The following is a 25,494-nucleotide window of genomic DNA, read 5'->3' on the forward strand; positions in this document are numbered from 1 at the left end:
ATCTTTTTTAATTGTATCCCACATGGGTTGTAATTAATTTTTTTCTTTTAAATCATCAGGGTCGGGCAGTGTCTAAGATGTATATGCCTATCAACGTTTTTGCACTTTTGTAGAGAATAGGCACGCATTGTTCTCAAAGAATAAAGGCAAGATATAAGGCGCTGCAGCATTTTGCAGTGTGGGGTGTTTCCTTTCTCTCAAGCCTCGTCTAATTACCTTCCTCTGCCATGGCTGTATTTTATGAACTGTTGCACAACCCTGCTGAAGCTGCACTGATAGGCATTGATGAAAGTTATAGATTGCCTGTGTTTCTTTAACTAGAACAACTTTAACTGTAAAACTTGGACCTTGACTTGAGGGTGAATGAATTAAAAGTTTGCGCTGATCTCTGTACAAGAGGAGCTAAAAAACTGAAAGTACTGTTTGGGTCGATATAAAATCTGCTGGCTTTCAGACGTTATCACACCAGAGGTGACGTAGTGGGTCTCTGAAGCTGCAACATATGAGTCATTTAGGTCTTTTAGATGTAATGCAAGAGGCGTTTTGGCGACTGTGAGGATTTAGTTTTTCTGGATTCAGGTGGATGGTTGAGGAGAAATAAGTGATGGGTTTAGTTGCTCCATAACCAACTAAAGATGAAGCCCGACTGGCTCAGAGCTGAACCTGGAGCACAAGACAAAATGGAAATAACAAAGACGATGGAAGACGGAGAGAAACAAAGCAAAAACAATAAGAAAACATAATGAGATAAATAATCGACTTCCATTTGCCCTAAAAACCCTCCTAATATCTGTGACAAATGATGCTGTGGGCTGCTTCTGTGCAGACAAGAGAGATCTGAAATCTCCCTTTTCTGAGCATGAAATAAGAATTGTAAGACTTCCCTCTTTATAACCGGCAGGGCTGCTGATCGATACAAATGTCAAGATTTGATTCCGATATTGATTTGGGTTAGTGTTATTAAAACTGTTGTTTGAGCTGTTGCATGAATTATATGACTGTAGTTATGCAACATATTAATAAATTGAGATTCAACTGCAAGTATTAGCAGCTAATGATGCTGTAAGGACCAATCACCTCCCAGAATGCTGATAGAACTGCTTTCAGAAACATCTTGTGGGGCAGAATTATCAAACAGATCCAGGGCAGCAAACAGAGGCCGTATGAAATCGCTTTTATTTTTTCCCACACTCCGTTTTTATTTTTTCCATTTTGGACTTTTTCGGTTTTTAATTTTTGAGAAATTTGGTTTTTAGCATTTTATGCAAAAGTAACCCCAAGACAGTATATAAAGTAATGAAATATAGAGAATTTTATGCAATTAAAACTGAAAACTTTAATGTTTTCATAGCTTTAAACATAATTAAAGGCAAAAACATGGCACCAGTTATTCTTGTGTTCAACAAAACAACTTTTTTGGGCATAAACAAAAAAATATCAAAACTTGTAATGTAATGATGAAAAAAAAAAATCGATCTTTAGTAATACGAATTGATTTTTAGGAATTAATATGAGAATCGATCTAGAATCGGAGAATCGTTTTTTTCAACACAGGCCTAATAACCGGGTTGTGTTTTCTCCCTCAGCCCCTGAAGTTGCACTGCGAGCTGTGCAGCATCGTGTCCAGCTCCGGGCAGATGTTGGGCCAGGCATCCGGCCCAGAGATCGACCGCTCGCCCTGCATCTGGCGCATGAACAACGCCCCCACGCGGGGGTTCGAGGACGACGTGGGCCGGCGCACCACCCTGAGGGTCGTCTCCCACACCAGCGTCCCCCTGCTGCTGCAGAAGCCCCAGTACTTCTTCGGCCAGGCCAACGACACCGTCTACGTCGTGTGGGGGCCGCTGCGGAACATGAGGAAGGACGGGAAGGGCATCGTCTACAACATGCTGCGCCAGGCCTCGGAGAACTACCCTCACGCTCGCATCTACGTCACCACAGAGGACCGGATGAACTACTGCGACATGGTCTTCAAGAAGGAGACGGGAAAAGACAGGTGAACCAAACTGTAGTCTCTGTACTCGTCTGTTTGAAGTGCAGCAGCTTATTTCTGTTTCTGGCACAGCATCACTTGGTTTCTACTACAGAGCTCCAGTTTATCACTCTGACAGATTTGCCGCTCAGTACTCTGCCATCCACTCCTTTTGTTAGCTGAATATCAATCTTATTGATGCAGATATCGGCTCATTGCTCCGTGCTTTCCCTTTCTGAAGTCCTTCCCTTCATGAGCCTTCATCAAAGTGGGTCCCTGAACTTTGCCTGTAAGGAGGTTTTACACGGCGCTCAAGCCCTTTCTTTTTTCTTTAAACATTGTCTCTTTGAAGAGCATCCTTAGAAGAATATATATCAGTCAAATGCTCGTCTGGTTAACTGGGTGACATGTTTCTGGCAGCCTTCCTAAATACGGTACCTTAAATGAAGGTGGTCTGACAAGTTTGAAGACGTGGACTTGGCACATTCTGTGTCTGGAAAATGTTAAGGTCATTAAAGCTGCAGATCAATAGATGTGTTGTTTTTGTGAGGCTTAACATCGTATACGGCCCCCACCGAGTGTTAAACTGAGCCACATCACATGGCATACTAGTTAGTAATAATTAAACAGTTAACAGAATCTAAGCCGAAATACGAAATCATTGCATGATAAATTAATAAGATGATGTTATGGCTTGTAGAACTACCTTTTATTAGCAGCAAATTTGCATCAATGTTTTCTTGTGTCCCGGTCGTGGAACACTGGACCAGCTCTACACCCTCCGCAGGGTGCTTGAGCGTTCATGGGAATTTGCCCAACCAGTCTACATGTGTTTTGTGGATCTGGAGAAGCCATTTGGCCGTGTCCCTCGTGCCATTCTGTGGGGGATCAGTGAGTATGGAGTCCGGGGCCCTCTACTAAGGGCTGTCCGGTCTCTGTATGATCGGAGCAGGAGTCTGGTTCACATTGCAGTAAGTCAGACTTGTTCCCGGTGCATGTTGGACTCCGGCAGGGCTGCCCTTTGTCACCGGTCCTGTTCATAATTTTTATGGACAGGATCTGTAGGAGCAGCCAGGGGCCGGAGGGGATCCGGTTCGGGAACCTCAGGATTTCATCTCTGCTTTTTGCAGATGATGTTGTCCTGTTGGCTTCATCAGACCGGGACCTCCAGCATGTGCTGGGGCGGTTTGAGGCCGAGTGCGACGCGGCAGGGATGAGAATCAGCACCTCCAAGACCGAGGCCATGTGTTCTCCACCGGGAAAGGGTGGCGTGCCTTCTCCGGGTGGGTGGAGAAGTCCTGCCTCAGGTGGAGGAGTTCAAGTATCTCGGGGTCTCGTTCACGAGTGAGGGAACGATGGAGCGTGAGATTGACAGACGGATCGGTGCAGCGTCCGCAGTTATGCGGTCGATGTACTGGACTGTCGTGGTGAAGAGGGAGCTGAGTCGAAAGGCGAAGCTCTCGATTTACCGGTCAATCTATGCACCTACCCTCACCTATGGTCATGAACTTTGGGTAGTGACCGAAAGGACAAGATCGCGGAAACAAGCGGCCGAGATGAGTTTCCTCCGCAGGGTGGCTGGACGCTCCCTTAGAGACAGGGTGAGGAGTTCGGTCACCCGGGAGGAGCTCGGAGTCGAGCCGCTGCTCCTTCACGTTGAGAGGAGTCAGCTGAGGTGGCTTGGGCATCTGTACCGGATCCTCCTGGACGCCTCCCTAGGGAGGTGTTCCAGGCATGTCCCTCCGGGAGGAGACCCCGGGAAAGACCCAGGACACGCTGGAGAGACTATGTCTCTCGGCTGGCCTGGGAACGCCTCGGACTCCACCCGGAAGAGCTGGAGGAAGAGCTGGAGGAAGTGTCTGGGGTGAAGGAAGTCTGGGCATCTCTGTTGAGGCTGCTGCCCCCGCGACCCGGGAACGGATAAGCGGAAGAAGATGGATGGATGGATGGTTTTCTTGTGTTGTGGCATCCTTCTGGCTCTCACAATGCTGCATCAGTGTATTTATGTTTATAAGTGGTCTTTGAAAGGGCTGTGTTTTTTATTTTAATCCAAAAGGTCTGATATCGATTCGTAAATTCGTGGCCCAATCTTTTAATATTCATCTTTAGCATTCTACTTCTTTCTTCTCATTCACGGGACCCCCCAGCGGGATCTTTGAACGCTTTTTATTAAGTATTTATACGTGTTGTTAAATCAGCAGCCAGCCATAAACCCTTGAATACACCACCCCATGTGGGATCAAATGCTTAACCACTTTGCAGAATTTCAAAAACGGTTTATACTCCACTGGTATATACTATACACTATACACTAAAATGTGTCTAAATAAATCAATAGCTCATTGAATTTTGATCTCTTGGATCAGAATTGAATTGATTCGGAGAATCAGCAACTAAACCCAGCCCCCATTTGATCAGCGATCGTTAGTCCTTTCTTTATTGATCTCTTACAGTCCCTCAACGGCTTCGTGATCCTATTGCAATACCGTTTCAGCCGTCTGGTTGTATGCTGCTGGGTTATGAGTTATGAGTTTCAGCAGGTTCAGCTCTCAGACATATGAACACACACATGACTGTTTAATACTCTGGTGCACGTTAGAGTTGATGCAGAAAGCATCACCTCGTCACCAGCGTGTTTTGTTTTCACCAGATGTGCCGCGGTGCTCTGAAGTCTGGTCTGCACTGATACAACTTTGCAAATTAAAGCCATGTAGTTTTTAGGAGGAAGAGCAATTTCCCCTGAATTTATCCCTTCAATAAAGATATATTTAGTTTTTCATACACTTTTATTCTTATGACTATATCTTTTAAAACAAGCCCACTACATTACTCCGTTCTTCAGTCGATTCCCCAGACAGAATTGCATGTTAATGGCTGTGAGAATGAAGCTGCGGGCGGGCTATTGTTTAGGACAAACTCCATTTCTCTGACGATTTTCTACTCATTTCCACAGAGCTCTGCAATCCCAACTCTCCCACATGTCATCAAGACCTCTCTTAACTTTTTAAGAGGATTAACATGTTCGTTAATAGGCGTAGCATCCAATTCCATTTCAGCTGCATTGTCTGGCTCTCATTCAGGACGGCAGAGTTGACATTGGATTTCGTGTAGAGAGTCCGTGTTCAGCCTGGCTCAGCCGTGCACAAGTCCTTAAAAAGTAGATGGAGGCGCGGGATTAGGCATGGATGCTCAGGAAAAGGAATCTCATTACAAGACATAATGCTTCAGGGTGAGATCAAGGCATTCAGTCGTTGCTGATTGTTAACATTGACCAAACTCTAGGTGCAACAATGAAAAGCATCAAATGAATGTGCGATGAGTGAAAAGCTTTTAAATTACCTTCAGCTGTACTCTGAGGGAGAGAAGGGGAGAACTGCTGTCGATACGCTGAAATAATATAATGTGATGTGACCCTGTGGCTCTTTCTAACTTGCTTATCCATGCACACTTCAAACAAACTCTTTGTTGTGACCATAGCGACATGCTCTTACTGATGCAGCTTCTCTGGATTTAGTGTATAATTTGTGTGTGTATGTGTGGCCTGAGATTGTAGCCTACAGCTGAGGAGACGCAGCATCTCAGCTTCCAGTTGCTCACTTGATCAAGGGAGCATCAGTGCTGGCCGACGCTGCGTCCTTTCTGGACAGGGCTGATGAAATTAACCTGGAGGAGAATTAGGAACGAAGCCGTCGGGATCTAAAAGCGACGACAGCAAAGACCACCACAGTCCAGCTGATGCAAATGAGGAGAAAAGAAAAAGACCAGATTTAAATCAAGGTCAGAGTGCTGACCCCTGTTCAAAATCAACAGGAAACAAAACAGTCTGTTAATGATCTCTTCAGTTGAGACAGGTGTGTTTTGCAGCTGTGTGTTGGTAAATGACAGTAGTAGTAATAGTAGTGTTTGAGCATTGAAACATTTAAAACGTGCAGGGGAATGGGTCCTCAGTGGGTCCTCAGTACTATCACCGAGAACATTTTTAGTCATTTTTATCCCTTTTAATGTGTGAATTATTATAAAAGATGTATTTTTTTTCCTAATTATTTACCTTTAAAGACACACACAGTTTGTTATATTCTTTCTTTATATTCATGAGCAAGTTTCTGGCATGTCCCCTTGTGTGTCTCTGGGCCACAGGAGTAGGACACAAGTGCATGTAAAGAAAACTGAACAGAAAGTGTTGCCAAGGCAGGATATTACCAAAAAATAGAAATACATTCTAAAATTCTAGAGATGTAGAACGAGCAAGAAGCAATACGGGGAAGCAGAGTAGATGAACAATCACAAGGCAGCACGGCAGATGGAATGACAATGGACCAGCAGGGGAGGAAGGAATGCAGGACAAGATATAGGCACAAGAATGGGTGAGACAATCTGGGAGGATAACGAGACACACGGGACTATCATTGTGGAAGACAATAGGAGGAGGAGGCAAACAGAGAACAGGCCTAAAAAAAAACAAAAAAAAACAGAACAACGGAACCCAAACATCCATCTATCCATTAACTTGGGCCTATCCGACATCAGGTCGTGGGGCAGGAGCCTGAGCAGAGAGGCCCAAAGCTCCCTCTCCCCGCCCAGCGGGTGTTCCTCGGCCAGCCCAGGGATGTATTCTCCCCAGAGTGTCTTGGGTTTTCCTAGGGCTGGGCGATATGGACCAAAAGTCATATCTCGATATTTTCTAGCTGAATGGGGATACTCGATATATATCAATATTTTTTCTGTGCCTTAATTGGGGTTTCCCCCAAAGCATTATAGCATAGCATCTCTGTTAGCTTCATTTTTTTCTGAGCCAAACCCTTAAAAAAACAGTCAGTTTTAATACAATGCCTCGTGCCAAATGTCACACAGGTACCTTTATTAACAGAGGTCTGCACAATATCAAAATGTATAAAACAAATGAAATAAAAATAAACTGCCTGCATATATAGAATAAAAATGCATCTTGAATAAAATAAAACAAATATCCCTTACCTTGCATTGTGCAAATTTCAAATAAAACATTCAAGTCAATTTGTCACAAAATAAGCTATATCAAAATCATAAAAAAAAAAATATTATTTATTTTTTATTTTTTAAAATCGATATAAACTATATTGTCTCGTACCATATCGCGTTTGAAAATATATCGATATATATTAAAATCTCGATATATCGCCCAGCCCTAGGTTTTCCACAGGGCCTCCTCCCAGTTGGACATGCCTGGCAATATCCCGCTAAATATCCCCGGCCAGAATATTTCACTCTTTTCTGACCGAGGACCATGGTCTCAGATTTAGAGGTGCAGGATTTCATCCCCACGGTTTGACACTTGGCTGCGAGCTGCTCCAGGGAAAGCAGAGACCGAATCCTCTGGCTACCAAACCAGACCCCCCCTCCATCCCCTGACTGCGCCTGGAAAGTCTGTCCATAAAGATTTTGAACTGAATCAGTGACAAACGTACCCCTGAAGGAGAAAATCTGAATATCAAGAAAATGACACCATTTAAATCACAACTATTAAAAAGAAAATCATAGAACAAAAGTTACAACAAATAAACAGAAGACAGCCGACAGAAGTCTGGATCATGATGCTGTAGATTTTATAAAATATGTTCAAAAGTTAATGATGATAAACTCACACTGTAGTTTTCCCATCAATTGTATTTATTTAACTTATTATTATTATATTATTATAATATTATTTAACATGTTTATCATTTAGATAACAGTTTTGCACAAGAAAACAAATTGAATGGAGGTGGGACGATTCTGATGCCCTTTGAAGTGGTTGATGCAACCTAAATATTCAAGCCCATATCTAGACTAGAGAATAGCTTTGAACAGCTGACAACTGTAGTGACCATGAGGCATTAAAGGGTTGAAGTTTTATAGTATAATATTATTATTATATACAGTAACATTCATGGGAAGTAAGTCAGTGAACGGAGGATCTGCTCTAAGCTTGAATAGTTAGTGGCTAAGCTGTCTAAGATTTAGATCCAGAGAACTTCGTGTCCCTCCTGATCCATCTTCCAGCCTTCTTCTGCAAATAACAAGCTGATAATACATATCTAAAGGCAAAAATCCAGAAATTAATTTGATTCAGTGTCTTGGTGGAAGCATGTAATGAGCATTTGTGGATGTAAATTTGTTTGACAGCCACTTGAACGTATGATTCATGTAATTGCGCACTGCGGCTGGAAGTTGCCCGGGCTGAGCCTCCGTTATCAGCTCTGCCTCCCGAGCTGCAGTCTCTGGCTGTCGGAGCGTATCGACATGGTCCTGTTAGCAGTGGTAGATAACAGACCCTCCGACGACGTAGGACTTAAATCACGCTGTCACTTCACAGGGCTGCCACCAAGGCCTGCGTGACCTGGGTCTCCGCCTCCCAGCGAGCTGCTCCTTCCTAGCAAAAGCGTGTGCTCAGGTTTGGGTGTTCCCATGTGGACGGGGATGTGCAGGACACCTTCTCCTGACGGTGCGAGCGGTTTTATCTATTCCTGGGAGCAGCTTCATTCTCCTACTGTAATCCAGTGTTTTCACACTGAAGGTCAAATTCTTTGATTTGGAAAGTTGTTCAATGTCGTGGTCTTGGCTGCAGAATAAAGATCAGGTCCATTGTAGCATTCTGTAATACTTTTGTTTGCTCATGACTTTTTCAAGTTATTTCAATCAACCAGGGATTATTGGCTCGTCTGCATTTAGTTAAAAAAATGCTGCAGCCTGACTTCTAACAAGGATGCGGTTCAGCAAGGTCATTGCTCCGGTGCTGGCCTTTCAATGACAATTTGAATACATGCATAACCTATGTGTAGCCAACTCGTGCTACCAGGGTCAGCCGACAGTAGGGCTGGGCGATATATCGAGATTTTAATATATATCGATATATTTTCAAACACGATATGGTACCAGACAATATCGTTTATATCGATTAAAAAATTTTTTTTTTTTTTTTTTTTTTTTTTTACATTTTTTTTTTTTATGATTTTGATATAGCTTATTTTGTGACAAATTGACTTGAATGTTTTATTTGAGATTTGCACAAATGTTTTGTTATTTGCACAACTGTCAACCTCAGTGGAAAAGTCTGCCTATTACTGTCTACATTGTATTAATTGCACAGTGTATTTTAATTTAATTGTTATGCAGGAAAGGGATATTTGTTTTATTTTCTTCAAGAAGCATTTTTATTCTATATATGCAGGCAGTTTATTTTTATTTCATTTGTTTTATACATTTTGATATTGTGCAGACCTCGGTTAATAAAAGGTACCTGTGTGACATTTGGCACGAGGCTTTGTATTAAAACTGACTGTTTTTTTAAGGGTTTGCCTCAGAAAAAAATTAAGCTAACAGAGATGCTATGCTATAATGCTTTGGGGGAAACCCCAATTAAGGCACAGAAAAAATATCGAGATATATATCGAGTATCGCCATTTAGCTAGAAAATATCGAGATATGACTTTTGGTCCATATCGCCCAGCCCTAGCCAACAGGAATGAGGACACAAGGTTTAGCGGAGAAATGGTGGATTTATTCGTCACCAGACACAAGCACTCGGCCCTGGCGGCGGCCCGTTGTCGTCTCCGGCAGCTCCGTGTCATCCCTCTCTGAGCGCACTGCTGGGGTGCAGCCGCTCTTTAAGTACCCAGGCACGGAGGAGAGATTGATTGGGCACAGGTGTGCGCTGCTCCCCCGCATGACCACGCCCAATCCTCCACCCTGCCACACTATGATTGTTGGTTTTCAAGCTCTGCATGGTTAAATATTCTTGAACTGCCGCTAACCTTTTGCTGCCAGGAGATCCAGCTCCTGGGCAATTTTCCCATGAAAAGAAATTTCAAGTATCAGTCCTTTTTAAAGCACGTCCTATGCTATCTTCAATAGTAGAATTTCAAGTATTTTTAGTGGTAAATTCTTTTTTTTTCTTCCTTTTTCTGAATTAAGTATCTTTTAGAAAGATTCAAACAACATGACGCACCCACGTGCAGGATGAGTCATTAACTCATTTTGCATCCACTCAAATGATTTTTAAATGTTTGTCTGTCCTTGTAAGTTCAAACAAAAAAAAACAGCAGATATGACTCAGATCATATATTTGGACACTTGACTGAGCTTTAATGTTAATTTAGAATTAAAAACCTCACTTTTTGAGCAGGCACCAATGTACAGAGGCTATATCTCCTTGTGCAGCAGGTCCAGACCTGAGACACAGACTTCCTGCGACTCTAAATAGGAATAAGTAGGCATATAGGACGGATGGATGGCCATAGGACCGCTATTCACCTTATAATTATGCAGCGCTACCCTGAAAAGCAATTCATTTAAGATGCACCAACATAAATGCATTGCTTCATTTGCTAACGAGGAAATTAATTAAATCAATCCAGCAAAACTTAACAAGGAAAACTTTGTCGTTGAACTTTGTGGCCCAAAAACTCCACCGCTGACTTGAATTCAAGAGAGCGCAGGTGTCATTTAGTCTTAGCTCATATATTTCTGAGCAACAGAAATGACTCTGCAAAGCAGACGGCATGAAATTACAAAACTGGTTTTTACATAGTTTATTTTGGAACATCCTATTTGGTTCTCTGTTACCTCCAGCTGAGACCTCGTAATGAAAAGAAGTCACGCTGGATTATTTGGTGAGGAGGACGTTGGTGAGTTCCTCTGGTTCTCAGATGAACCGAAGCAGAAGTGAAAACAAAGAGCCTGTGAATAAACATGAATCTGTAAACCTTGGCAGCATGAATTTGAGGAAACTACCAGTTTAATAATGACAAAGAGATTAGTACATTTAGACACATGATGCAAAAATGATCATCAGAAATGGGTCACTCAGAGGCACTGAGGATCAGATGTTCCTCTCTCTGAATGTGTATTTAACCCATTTTATAAGCATAAATCTCAAGTGTGTAACCACACTACATAATCTCCAGCTGTCCACTATGATTGTGCGCACAGTCGGCGCTAACTCGTCGTAAAACAGTTCCAACTGAAACCCACTCAACGTTTGTCCTGGTTTTTATGTCATAATGTAAAACATTTTTTCGTCCAATTTTTTGCACAGAGGTGAACATGATCCCAGACTGAAATTCTATAAAAAAAAAAATCCCCAAAACACAAATATTATTGTGACACATGTTACTTTGACAGTCTAAATGGATCTAAAGTTGAGAAAACAGTCCGTGTTAGGAAATATTTGGTCTGGGTCAAAGTTGAGCCGAGCCATACTGTGAAGCTATAACATTATAACATGTACAGTAAGGCTTAAACTCATTGATTTGGGGACTTTGAAAGGAAAGCAATAGTCATTTTAGCTGGTGATATTTTTCAGGGGTCTAGTATGTGACAAAAGCCTTTAAGAAACTTTACTGAAATTAATCTTCGACAAGAATCTCGAAAAAGAAAGAGGTTATAGAAAAATGAAGGAATGGTGAGAGTTGAAATAAAAAGATGATACAAGTGTTATTCTGACCGAGTGAAGCGGCCAGGAGTCTGGCAAAGTGACCGCGAGCTAAAGGACAAGTTAAACAAAGAAGGAACAAAGAAAGTCGGAGGAAAAGAAGAGATAAGACGCAGCTGAAGGCACTTCTTCTAAAACAGCTTGGCAGTGTTGAAACGTCTGAAAGCAATCGAGCAACGAGCCGGTCGGGTCATCCCAACGCAAACGAAACAACAGTGAGGTCTTAACCTAACAGAGATCAGATCCAATTAGAGCAGAGGGAGAGCCAAAAGATAGTCTCTTCTCTGACTTCAACACAGAGACGTGACGTGCCGCCGCTGAGGGGAAGAGCCAGAATAACAACCATTATTCTACCATCTCTGTCACAGAAACTGCAATAATTATTTTAGAACATGAAGAAAGATGACATGGTGGATGGGAATCTGCTGAGTTAATGGAAGTGCATATTGGCCCAAGTACTCAACGGTGACCCGATCCTGCGGGACCGTTAGGCATTTTCACAGCTCCTCATGCAGTTAAAATATTAAAATTCTTTCAACCTAAATTTCGACAAAGTCGACACAGTTTGCACAACATGCATGACGAGCTTAACCAAGGTCAGAGTCTGTGTTAAAGCGTTACTTTGGGATGCTAAAGACACACGTTGGAGACTCTTGCATGCTTTACGTCTCCTTAAATATCAGCAGGCTTTTATTTTAGATTTTTGACCAAAAAGAATAAAAAATAAATGTTTTAAATTGCTGTAGAGTTGACGGCAGAAAAGAAAAAATTTAATTGTGTTATCTCACCTTACGGTTAAGTCAGATAAAAGCTTTATTATTTCTCTCTGGTTTTGTCGACTCGTTCGGCACCATTAGAAAGATCCCAGGTTTCCCTGCTTCATCACACCCTGATGCAAAGACTGTGTCATTAACAGACTTGTGCAGACCTGGATGAGAAGCTGATGATGGCCATTAATTACAATCAGGTGTGGTGATGCAGGCAGATATCTAAAGCATCGGCTCTCTAGGACCTGGGTTGCCACCCCTGATGTACAGGATCAGTAAGACAAACAAAGTGAAAGGTTTTTCTGAGACATGCTCATCTGATCCAATTATTACGCCCCGGTCTGATGGCTGAAAATGTCCTAATGTGTACACCACAGTAATGCCCCCCCCCAATATGTCAGTATGTACCCCGAAAAATAGAAAATAATATCTGCGTTTAAATGAAGGATCTGAACTTTAGAGCGCTGGATTGTGACTGACATTTAAAAGAGTTGCTGAAGCCTTGTTTTTACAATAGAAACAATAAAAACCCTTTAAAAAATAAATTAATTAATTAAAAAAAGGTAAATCTGTGTCTTATTTTTTTGTTAGAAACCTCCAAATGGCAGGAGTGCACACGTATAGGACTGAGTTGTTATCAGAACGACGTGAAAATCACCTCAGGATCCCTATTTCAAGTAGGACCCGGCTGATTAGGAACCTGTGCCAGGTTAAACCTGGGGAACCTAAAAATGTCTGCTCGGATGTTTGATTGTAAATATTATTCAGGTGCAGTTTGATTACTGTTCCCATGGTAACCTTTACAACACAACACCGCTCTTCTATCCTCCTGCACAGTTTGTGTTTTTCATTTGAGAGCCAGATGAAGACGCTGCGTCCCCTCCATCTGAAACGTCCATCAGTATGTCAAGGTAGAAGTTACTGAAACTCTGTGATGGACAAACGGCGTCCCCTTGCGTCTACAGTCACTGTAGGGTCGTGGAAGTTACACCGCTTAATGACCAGGCGGGAATATTCCTCAAGCTGAACATTTATTGCTCTCAAACATATTGCAGCCTACAGAGCAGGAGAAAACAGCATGTGCATGTCTTAACGTAACTTTCTTTTCTTTTCTTTTTTTTCTCCCTCAAGTTAGCGAACGCATAAAAGTAGTTCAATTCCTGTTGTGACTGATTTCAAAATTAAGCATTTCTGTCTGACATGAAGGTAATTTCACTGAACAATTATTATTACCAGATTTATTAGATTAGACATCTCTTTTACTGCAATTAATCTTAACTGAAATATCTGTAAATAGCATAAATCATGTATCTACATTTTAAATATTCATCTTAAATTAAACATGAATTGCCTGTTTTTATCTCTTAACTCGAATGAATTGGTCACAACAGTCACAAGGGTGAGACAACGGTCAGGATTCAATAATGTTATATGAAAACATTCCACATAAATGTCTTAGACGATGGAGGGAATGCTATTAAATATCCCAAAAGTTAAATAATCAAGTATCATGTTGATGACTATGTTGTCCAACATTTTCATTGTAATTATACACAGAAAAATGGTCACAACAAGTAAATAATGAAAAAGTATTGCAGCTATTTCCATTTCTCTTGATATTGTACATTTTGTTCCCCTTCGAATGTTTTAACCTGCATTCACAAGCACCTGTGCCCTTCTGCCCGATGATTTAAAAGCCATTTTTGAACTCTCCATTTGCACTAGTTTTTTTTTTTTTACACAGCAGAGACATGTTTCTCCTTTTTTCCCCTTTTTTTTGTTCATGGAGCTGACCTCATCATGCTGTCATGACAAAACCGTGTTTGCATAATAGCCTTTGAACTTTGTCAAACAAAGAAACTGAAATCCAGAAAATATAGCAGCTCATAATTAAGTAACGCGACAGAAAAGCCATCGCTCAGCCGTGTTGATTCAGGCGGCCGTGATCGAGAGCGGCTTCTAATTTTAGAGCCAAATAAGTGATGTGGCGTGCACTCCAGCGGGTCGTACGTGGCCATCTGTAATTGCTTTGTGTTGTCTGTGTCAGGAGAGTAAACGGCAGATAGTGAGATCGCTGCTGTAAGGTCGTGTCAGAGATCGAAACGCGGCGTTCCCGGCCTCATCACGTAACTGTAATTTCATGCTCATCACAACAAGCAGTTTGAGCAGAAAGAGAGCCGGAGGACTCATTGTGTTCTTTCTATATAAAGCTCTGATTTCCAATGAACACAAGCCGAACACTCAGCACGGAGAGCACGGCGCTTCATGTAGAAGGAGAATTTGTCACCGAGCAGGCGTGTAATAGCATTACTTCTCTCCGTTGAAAGCTTGTAATTGCTGTGAAATTATCTTATTAAATGAAGCCACTGGGAACCCGGCGCTCCGGTCGATGGTTCACAGGGTCAACGGCAGTCGATTCAAAGTAATAAGAAAGTCATAACAGTGTCCACTCGTGAAGCAAGAGGGGCTTGTCCTTTTCTCTGTGTTGGCGGGACCCCACAGGAGAGATAGGGATGAAGAGTCTGCTGGAGGAAGAAAGAGGTTAGGGTTTGGTTACTCTTTCCTTCTTTGTGTTTAGGACTTGAGGTTTGCATTTCTGGGGAGGCTCACATCAAGCTACGCCGTCGGTCCAGGAGTCACTTTGTTTGACGTGGTGGTCGAAGGAATCCTGGGATGTCGGCGTTGACAGACAAATTGCGCTTTTACACCAGTACCTACTTGGCTCTACTTAACTCGGCCTGGTTTCTTTTCCATAACAATTCAGTTGGAGCAGAGGTAGAACCTGGAGGAGATGATAAATGTGCTGCTGGGTCTGTGGCTTGTGTTTGATATCAAGTTAAAAAATGAGAGTGAGAGAAGCTTCAAGCGGCAAAGCTTTTTTTTTTTTGTTTGTTTGTCTCGGCGCTGCTGAAAAGTCCGTTGGTAGCCGCGAGCAGCTATGAAGTGACAGAGCTCCTGGTGGATCTGGTCGTTCCTTATCGCCCGTCTTGATCCCTTTTTAAAGGAGCATGAGGCAGGATTGAGGCAGAATTTATGAAAAAAAATTGTATACGTTTTAAGTTTTCTAGTAATAATGTCAGATGAAGCGTTCCAGACCAAAACGAATGAGCCCTCTAGCGTATCTCTCCGTTGCCTTGAACAGGCTGTTTGCTGCAAAATGTGCTGCAATTGTGGGCCCGAATTTCCCGCGCTGTCCTGCGGATGTGACGTCACATGACGCTGCATGCGCGTTCTCCCCGTTCTCCCGTGCCGGCTTCGCTGTTGGCTGCAGTGCCCCCAACGGCCGTCGTGGTGAAGGGTGGCGCTAATGAGTCTCTTAAAGTTTCTTAAAAGGAGCCTCATGCTCCTTTAATTCTCTCCTCAGCCACCAGGTTTATGAACATCTGCACCTCAGAGTTGGATCACCAAACAGACTTTTGCGCTGCCACTGCCTGTTGAATAAAATGAACAAGAAGCCGCCGTCAGAATCGCTCTTTCGCTGATGTCACATCCTGACTCAGACGTCTGACTCCAACCCCCCGACCAATCGGTGGACTGTAGTTTGATGACGTCAGATACAGCCCGACTCAGCCGCTTAGAACCTCGGCAGAGTAGTTACAGAAAAAGTATCTATTCAGCACGTTAGACCCCTAGTGGGAAAGTGCAAAGGCGAGGCGAGTCGGGCTGAGTAGGTACTAGTGTAAAAGCGCCAAAAGAGGCCATAAAAGTGGTCGAGTACATCGACCAAGGTGATGCAGCCTTTGTTGTGAAGGGTTCACATTGAAGCATCACCCCTTACAGCTCTTTTGAACTTTAAACATGGCATTGTTTCATTGATTCAGATGGCTCCCACTTCTGGCCCGTTGAGTGCTGTTTAAGTGTGTTTGACCTATAATTCAAAGCAAAGTTATATTAGTCTCCTCGTTTTTTTACCAAAGGACAAAAAGAAAAAGAAAAAACGAGCTGATCAGTAGCTCATGCAGCTGTGATATAATCTGAACCATCACAGCGTTATATATCTTTTGAAATTGATTTATGTGAATTACACCCCCCATCTTCTCATGAGTTTTACCCTTTTAAAATTGTAATGACAGGCATTTCCTTTATGGCGATGAACACATTCATTTAATCTGCTTAATACGTTCAATATTGCCTAGAAAAGTAAACTTACAGTATAGTTTTTTTCCAGCCACATTAAATGCTGTGACCTTAAAATTGGACCCATTCACTCAGTTTTAATTAAACTTTACTTGCTGATAAGTGAATCAAAGCTGATAATTTCGCCTCACTGGGTTTTATTGACTCAAGTGGCCCTTTTCCAGTCAAGCTATGTTGATATTCCGCTGTGTAATAAATAAATCCTAATTTTTCTCACCTCTCATGGTGAATTTTTTAATTTGGTTTCTTAAATATGATCCGCTTTTAGGTGACTTTCGAGCCCTTTGTAAATTACCACAGTCAATTTTTGGTGCAGTTAGCGAGTGGAACAGGAAACAGAAACAACCTGCTATTTGAACCCCGCACATGCTTCTACTTCAGACCTGAAGCTGACCTGCAGCCGTGTAGAGACCCGGCAACTGTGTCATGAAACATGTTTACCTGCAGAACTTTTTCACCTCCACCTTCATCTTAACGTACCCTTCACTGTTTAGGCGCTTCATAAAAGCAGTGGCCAGCGGTGAATTTCACACTTAGACCTTCAGTGATGTCCAACTTAGTCAATAAATACCTTTCATAATGCCAGCATTTATAACACCAGGACTGGAGATACGTTAGAAACACACTTAAGCACTACTAGGCATTGCATCACCTCAGTTGTGTACAAAATGGGCTATTATCCAGCGCATTTTAAAAATCAACAAACCTGCAACAGCAATTAAAACATATCTGGTATGTTACTGTCAAAACTTACAAATAAAAGGGTCTTTAAAATTATCATTCCAAAAGTTTTATGAAATGAGTCCACAAAGAATATGCAAGCTTTAACAAGATTGTACAATAAAATGCTTTAATGTTTTAATATCAGAAAGACACTAACAAGACGGCCAAACTTTGGCGACAGCGACACAATAAACAAGTCTCTTTGTGAAAAACTTTTTCATGTCAAAACGTGACGTATCACGGCTTTCTGCGACACAGCTGCGCCAATACGCCAGATTATTTACAGACACTGCAGAAGGGCAAGATTTTTTTGTTCCATTTTCAGTATATTTGTAATTTTAGTTTGTTATTAAATTATGGATTTGATATGAACGAAATAAATGATAAAAACATTAAACATGAGAAAAATAAATAAAAAGAAAGATCCCGGGTGTGACTCTATTGATTTGCATAGCACTGCCATGGCTCAAACGAATAAGTATCGATATCCAATCACAGGACACGTAAATGTCACGTTCAACGTGAGGCTAGCTAGACACAACTTGTGATCTGATTGGCTATCGCAACTATCTATCAACAGTGCAAAGACGTCCGCATTGTTGATTCTGAAGGCCCGGTCAGATTTCATACAGCCTGGCAACATAAGATAGCTGGATTCTGATTGGATAAAAGAGAATATGAATACTTAGGTATAGATATTTAGGGAAAGTATTTAGGGAAAGTAAGTTACAAATGAAATGAACCTTTATCATAATTATGATCATGATTTCTGGTTATGTCAAGTCAGCGGAGAAGGCCTTGCTGGCCCTGACGGCCCACCACTGCATAAAAGAGTATAGACATGATGACTACACAGCAGTACGTTCCCATTTAGGCATGCAACTAAATTTGAATGCAACTCACTAGCTCTACTTTTATCCGCCTTAAACTCGTTGCAGCAGCTACAGAGCAGCGTTCGGGTCAAGGCTCTTTCCCGTCAGTTTTCAAAAGCATACTAAGAAAGGGATTTCTGTAAGGCTCTTGCTTTGTGAAGCCTTTTATGGCCACAAATTAGATCTTTTGTCTAGCACTTCTTCCCACATTTTCTGTGTGATTTAATTTTCTGCGGCAGGAAGACCGCAGATGACTTCCATGTTCACGTCAACAACGATTCTGTCACAAAAATGCCACACATTCATCACAGCTGCTTCTGTAGAAACATCTCTGCTTTCTGAATACATTTCTCTCCTGTGGACCCTAACGCAATCATGTCTGGCTCACATGAATCACTTCTTCTGCCAGCTGGACGGCGACGCAGGTAGACGGGATGCTTACCCCGAAGCTGCTAAAGCTGTAAACGCATTTTCTGCTCTGCTCTGGTGCACCTGAATAAACGCCGCCAGGCAAAGTCTCCCAGACACACGCCTGCATTTTCAGTCATGTAGCAGGCCAGCCTCAGCTAATAAACCTTATTAGATCACATGTCTGTATGGCTTGAGGAAAGGGGGGAAAAATAACACCCTAAAGACATAAAACAGTGTGATACGACGAGTGTGTCAGTGTGTATCAAGGAAGTAGCTGTGAGCCAACGTCTCTAGCACACACTCCTGCATATTTACTGTTTAAAAGAGCGTATTCATGTCATGATAGCCTTTTTTTTTTCATTTTTCAAGCATTTGAGAATAAGATGACATTTTATTGGTGCCAAATGAGGAATTAAACAACTGTATAAGCAAAAACAGCCTTTTTAAAACAGTCTTCTTGCAGCAGAATATGAAGAAGCGATATTGATAATAATGACACTGCGGACAAAATGTATAAACCTTTATTTCAACTGTGCAAAAACCACAACAAAAATAATTGATAGAATGTCAAATAGGAACACCATGATAAACACAGCAATTACCTGAAAGTAATATAATAAACCAGTGTCCCTCGAGTAAAAGTGCCATGTTTCAGATGTCTGCCTGCTTAAACAGCTGATTAAAGTGAGCAGATCCTCTCATCAGCTCCTCATAAAGGTCTGCTCAAGTCTCTTAATGAGGCAGATGTGTCGACTGCAATCTTCTTTACCAGTTTCGATTTTACACGCCGCAGGCCGTGTGCTCTTGTAGCTTTACTTTTAGCCTCTCAGCCTTTGTCAGCCTCATAACATTGATCATGTCCAGCAGGAGGACGCTGCTTTAAGAGGAGGGTTAAGTTCGTTGTCCCAAAGGTTGTCATTGTTGTTTTTCCATGAGTTATTTTTACCTTGCAGGTTATACAAGTTGCTTTCTTCGCTATTCTGAGTGAAACAACATCCACAGCATGTTTCCCAGTGACTGTATCATCATGGAGGGGAAGAAGAAAGATATAATAAGGGATTTGTTTTAGCATCAATATAGCGCATCAACACTGGAAAAAATAAACTCAAGATTTACTTAAACATGTTTTGTCAAGTAGTTCCACAAAGCCGAGTTAAAGAATTTAATTAAGATACTTATATGAGTGTTTGACTTCACTGCGTCAGTATTAAGTAAAACAGCATCCTAACACTTAATGCAGTACCGGGGAACCACTTGACATAACGTTTTAAGTAAATCTTAAGATTTGCAATTCTGAGTGTAGATAATTAGAATTTAATGTGAGTCAGGTACGTTGGAGCAGGTAACATCTAATGCGTTCAGAGCAAAACACAGACTGCTGAAACAACTAACGTAACTACTAATGCATCCTGAATGTAGTATGTACAGTATGCAAAAAATTACCATTACGGCATCCCACAAAACAGTGGGAGAGTAAACCGTTAAAGACGATGGATGAAGCTTCGGTAACGTGACCCATTGGTTTCTGAAGAGTGGTTTTGAAGCCTCTTTATCTTCTAGCATGACGATTACGGATGAGGAAGTGATAGCAGCTAGCTTTTATCCAAGCCATTTGTCAATCAATAACTTTCAAAATAAATGTATTATGTAATTTATATATACATTTACATATAAATTTATATATATATATATATATATATATATATATATATATATATATATATATATATATATATATATATATATATATATATATATATATATATATATATATATATATATAAAAATATATAAATGTAATTTATACTTCTTATAAATTTTTCTGGTACAAAAAACATTCACTTCCCCTCAGAGTTGTCATGGGTGTGAAATCTTTTTTGAACCAGGCTTTAAATACGTTTATTTCTGCTTTAAGCCTCAAGTGGTCAGTCGAGAAACTGCAACAAATCTTACATCCTCGTGAGTCTCAACCTGGACGTTAGATGGTTGGAAAGATCACGTGACTCACGCCTTCCTTTTGAGCCATAACTGTTGTTTTAAACGCATCAACAATGACCTCCGGACCAGTACGCACTACATGCTGTATACTACATGATATGAGCTTTACATAGTAAAGCAAAACCACTGTTGCCATAAGTAATCGGTCTCTACAACATTAGCCAACGACTAGTAAGTGCCCTGAACAGGGCATAAAACAAATGGAGTGCTAATGTGTATTTCTAGCAATGCTAATAGTTTCTGAATATTTTCTCCTCACATTAATAGCTTCTTCAGAGAGCCATGCACAGTAAAAGTCTTTTCTTTTCCAGATCATTACAGCAAAAAAGCAATTAATTGACTCTGGTTGTGCTGCTTTTGTGTGTAGGAGCGAGGTGTTTTGGTGTGATGGGGGGGGGGAGCATGTGTGATGTGGTGTGCTATGTCAGGAAGTGAGACTGTTTTCAAAAGGACATCACACCTACATTTTTACCACTTGCCGTCCTCCTGCTGCCGGATCTCCTCCGCTTCCTCCTTTCCCAGGTCGGCGTTTGACTCTGTAACTGCAGCAGGAGCAGAATTCAAAGTTAGGCCAGATAACTCGTCCTACCTAACCGTCTGAGGGATCCTTAAACGCTGTGGAACTTCAATGCGTTTCTGTTTTTTTCCTAGGGTAATGAGGCCGGTTACGCTTTTGTCTTCTCTGCACTGTAGAATCTCGAACAAGTAATCTGCAGAACCGGCCAAAACATAAAACGCAAGGCAGGCACACAGCCAGCTGCATTGTTTGAGACGACACTTAACTCTGTGATGTCAAGTTAAATGCACTTACCGTTGTGGGCCGGACGAAGATGGATCTCCTATCTGTGTCCTAAGCAAGAGGAATGAGCTTTGCCATAACGCTCCGCGCAGCGTCAGTTGTAATGCATCCTGTCAGTGACGCTCTGTTATGTGCTCGGCTCTAAATTGGATGTGAACTAGTCACTTTAGATTATAGCTGTAAAACACTGTGTGAAAAAAGGAAGCAGTCACCCCTTTGGCAGCAGTATTAAAATCTGCTTGTAATATTGTCAAGGCCTCATCTCCCCAAACAGAGCAGTGCCCAGTTTCCTCTGAGTCTGTCAGACAGTGTCAAACAATAATTCGGCTGTTTGGCTTCCCTGGCTATTACCAGCATCCATGGGTCTTTTCACACGCCGACGCTGAGCTTTGCTGCTCATCGCTTTGTTTTCGATTTCTGAATTATAGTACGGTAATCCCAACAGACTTTTCAGCGTTTAATTATATAGTTTAGCTTCTGTTCGAAAGCTTCGCAGCAGTATAATGTTAATAGAGGCTCCACTTGAAATACTTTAGTAGTTAAAGGAGACATATCCTTTTTGTTTCAAAAGCTGACACAATTTCCTGAGGTCTTAATGATATGATTTTGTTAAAATGCCACAGAAATACAGCACAAAAGCCTCCTGTTCAACAGCATCTGTTCACAGCGGCTGGTTTTAAGACGGGCACACAGGGAGGGAGGTGAAGGGAGCTGACTCCCTCCACCTCCTCCTCCCTGGGTCAGACATCAGCTGATATTGGTGCTACAGCTTTGTTTTACTCACTTTAGATAATCCCACTGTGATGTGGATCTGTGATATCACAGAACCTGGCAAACTGAAACCCAGTTGACCTCAGAATCAGAGTTTTTCTTTATTTAATTACCATTTTGACCTGAATTCAAGAGGAGTTTGATTTTTTGTTCCCTTTGAATATACCTGGGGAAAAAAGTGAGGTAGTCCTACATTCAGGGTCTAGACTTTTAAACACTTAAACCATTACATCTACAACAAACCGTGGCGCTGTATCAGCAAACCCGAATGTGGCCGATTCAAGCGGACTTTTAAACAGAACGTCTCAGCAGTTCCTGGGCTGTTTTACAGATGCAGGAAGATGGGTGACAAAGTGGCCCAAAAGGAAAACGAGTGATGAAACAAATGAGACAAAGAAGTAGTGTTGGTGCTAGTTTTGGTGCTAACTTTAAGACCATGGCTAAAACCCTGCAGTCATGAAACAGCTGTCGAACAGTGAAAACATATCGTGTCACAATTTTAATCACTGGGATGGATTAGGTATTAATATTTTTTATTTTTTTCCTAGAAAATGTGGCTTGAAAAAGGGCGTTTATCCTATAAGTCGTCTTATCGTTGCTTTTCTAATCAAATTATGGTAATTATGGCTCAAAATAAGTTCATGAATTTCTTTCCTGAGCTTTGCTGCTGCTGAAACTGATGACTGGCGTGGCCTCTCAGTCCTCTCAGACCACCTCCACCTGTCATCTCCTCCAGTGGCTTATCCTCTCATCGTTCCATGTTTTTAGACCGTCTCTGGAGCAGAAATCACAGGAATGTGAAGTATTTTTAATATGCAATATGTACCCCTAAACTACAGTATGTTCATCAGGATAAACAGACTTTATATGGTGAGTAATGGGCGCGGCATTGTGTAAAAGTGTCAGATAAGGGAATGTATTGCGTGTTAAACGAAGAATAATCACGTCATTATTCCATCTGTCACACATGTCTGCTTTCTGATTAGTGTGCAGCGTCGTTTATCCCCGTCATAATGTGCTGTGATGAAGATGAAAATGTAAAATCCTGCCGGCGTGCGCTTTAAGCATCCTGTAAAATCAGGAACGAGAGGGTGTTACATATTAAGGTTGAAGCATTTCAATGGGAGCCGCCGTAAATCTTCTTTGCTGTTTGAGACGGGACCCAGCGTGGCTTAAGAGCAGCTGGGGGAGGCTTAGCCGCACGACAGTTATTGAGATTACTCCCTATTGTGAGCTGCTCTAAATTATTCAACAATCTAAGTAAGATTAATTGATTATTGAGCTCTAAATCAATAGTAATCAGTAGTTCTCTGTGTAATTCTGGATTTTAGGTCTTTGTCTTGATCTCTGTCTCTGGAGAAATCTCTTGAGTTGCTCCTCATCTGTTTTGCTAATTCTTGACTCGTGCTCGTCCTGGACCGGCGCCTCTTCAGCATGTTGAACTCCTTTTTAGTTTTCTTCTGCACTTTTCTCTCTTGTTTATGAATCATCAAAAAGTTGCACCTCCTGAAAAATGTATTCAGGCCCCCGTTCACCTCTGCAGACCTTTAGCTATTCAAAGGTCTGGATTTATGCAAAACAAATCCTCATAAATAAGTTTATGGCTGTTGTGCACAGAGTGTGTGCGCTGTGTTGTTTCTGTCGAGTGGGTATGACATGTCGCTGCCAGACTTTCCGCCTTTCTTTGAGGGTAAAAGCGCTAATCTGTTATACCGTAAAGCCTATTGGTTGGAATGAAACCTCTCAGTTGGCAGACAGCTTTGATTACCAATCGACTTCACACTGACCTTGAATAATGCATAAATCAGACTCTCCTCTTTTCACCAAACACTGTTTTCTTGCGTAAAATGAATCTTGGCCAGGGTTACGGATAATGATGTGAATCTTTTACTGGAGGCAGTTTGTCATTTTGATGTGTGGATCTAAGAGGCTTATTAGTTGTGAGGTCCAGGTTTCAGTATATCAAACAAAAAAAAACAACAGCAGCAGGAAACACAAGGAGAAACAAACAGAGTGCTGAATAATGTGCAGAGACAAGTAGAGAAACAACTAAACAGACAACGGAGCTGTGAGAAGAGACACATGATCCACAAACACAATTAAAAACATTCAGAGTCAATTGTACTGTCACTACCTTAGCGGAGGTTTAGGGTTTTAACCCTGTGTGAAACCCTGCGCGGTGTAAGATAGTCGTGACGATTCGTTCCACCTGTGAAGTGTAGCCTAGAGCTCTGGTTTAGTCTAAGCTCAGCTGCAGTGTCTTAAAGTGTCACCACAACCTCTAGAGGTCTCTTTTCAGCATGTTTGCTTAAACTTGATACAGGTAAGTCTTAACCCCTTTCCCCCGACGGACCCGGTACCGGATCCAGCAGCTGCATGCACCAGTTCATGTGTGGAAAAAAGTTACTCCAGCAGCTGTCAGGGTATTTTCTTTCAACTGTTTCTCAAACAAGAAGACCTAAAGCCATTATGTCAAAACTCCAAATACGTTTTGTCAACAAAGTATTTGATTTATAACAACTTAAAAATACATATGCAACAATGATGGCGCCCCCAACACGAGCAACACCCGCAACAAAACGCAACAGAACGCAAGATCAATTTTCTCCACCCCAACGTAGTGGGTATCATATAAAACTAGAAAAGCTACACTTTCAGATGACACTGAATATAATCTTTTCTGGGCCGACCACTTTGTGCCAATCTCAAAACAAACCGAAAGCCACATTTTGGCACAGTATAGGTATCCAAGTGCCCAAATGGAGAGTCCGCCTGGTACTATCTACATAAAACCATTATAAAATCTATGTGCTTTAAGCTATTCTCATGTAACGTGGTAGAGTTATAGTCAAGGAGTTGCTGAATCAAGGCAGTGGTATCTTTATGCATATATGCATTGCTATCATGGTGTTTTCCAGTGTGCAAACTAAAAAAAGATTAGACGAGGATAAAAATGTAATTTTTTTTCTTTTGTTTATCACAATTTGCTCAGGTATGTGCACAATCACAATTTTTTTTACCCTGGAAATGTATGCTGTGAGGTCTTAGCTATCCATTGAGACCATGATTATGCATATCGTGCTTATAATTGCCTGTTCAGGCGAAATTCACCCAACATGAGTTAACATGAGTCTGAGTCATGCCTTTAGCAGACGGAGATGTGGGTCTCCCTCCTATACACTCATGTTGTCCATATTTAAGCTCATATTGTATTTGTAGAGCATTCGGCCTTCGATCTTCTATTCTCTTCAGAAGATTCTGCAGCAGCGATGACACTTCACGGTCTGGCTCTTTTCAGGTTCACCATAGAGCACATTTGGTTATGGGATGCTTTTAGCACATTAACCCTCACAGTCACTTTCAAGCCTATATGAGGTCGTCAAAGTTTTGTTCATGTAAAAACCAAAAAGATGTGTGCATTGTAATTTGCAGCTCGAGCTATGATCAACAATGTTTCTCACGACCTCTTTCCAAGCACTTTCAAGATAAAAACAGGAAATAAGCAAACATAAGCCTCAGGAGAAAAATAAAGAATAAACTTTTAAAAGATCAGAAGATCCAAATCTCCATGCACAATAAGCGGATGAGCAGAAAAA

The 25,494-nt window shown here is 41.6% G+C and overlaps 1 protein-coding gene across 2 annotated transcripts in view; it reads left to right on the forward strand.

Moving 5' to 3' along the window:
* st6galnac3 (ST6 (alpha-N-acetyl-neuraminyl-2,3-beta-galactosyl-1,3)-N-acetylgalactosaminide alpha-2,6-sialyltransferase 3) overlaps positions 1 to 25,494 on the forward strand; it is a 131,927-nt gene that overhangs the window by 70,293 nt on the left and 36,140 nt on the right. For both annotated transcript variants that reach the window (XM_061731939.1, XM_061731940.1), the window contains exon 3: positions 1,587 to 1,996. In XM_061731939.1, the coding sequence (XP_061587923.1) occupies positions 1,587 to 1,996 (410 nt within the window). The remainder of the gene's footprint in view (positions 1 to 1,586; positions 1,997 to 25,494) is intronic.

This window comes from Cololabis saira, chromosome 10, assembly GCF_033807715.1.
Source record: "Cololabis saira isolate AMF1-May2022 chromosome 10, fColSai1.1, whole genome shotgun sequence".
NCBI lineage: Eukaryota > Metazoa > Chordata > Actinopteri > Beloniformes > Belonidae > Cololabis > Cololabis saira.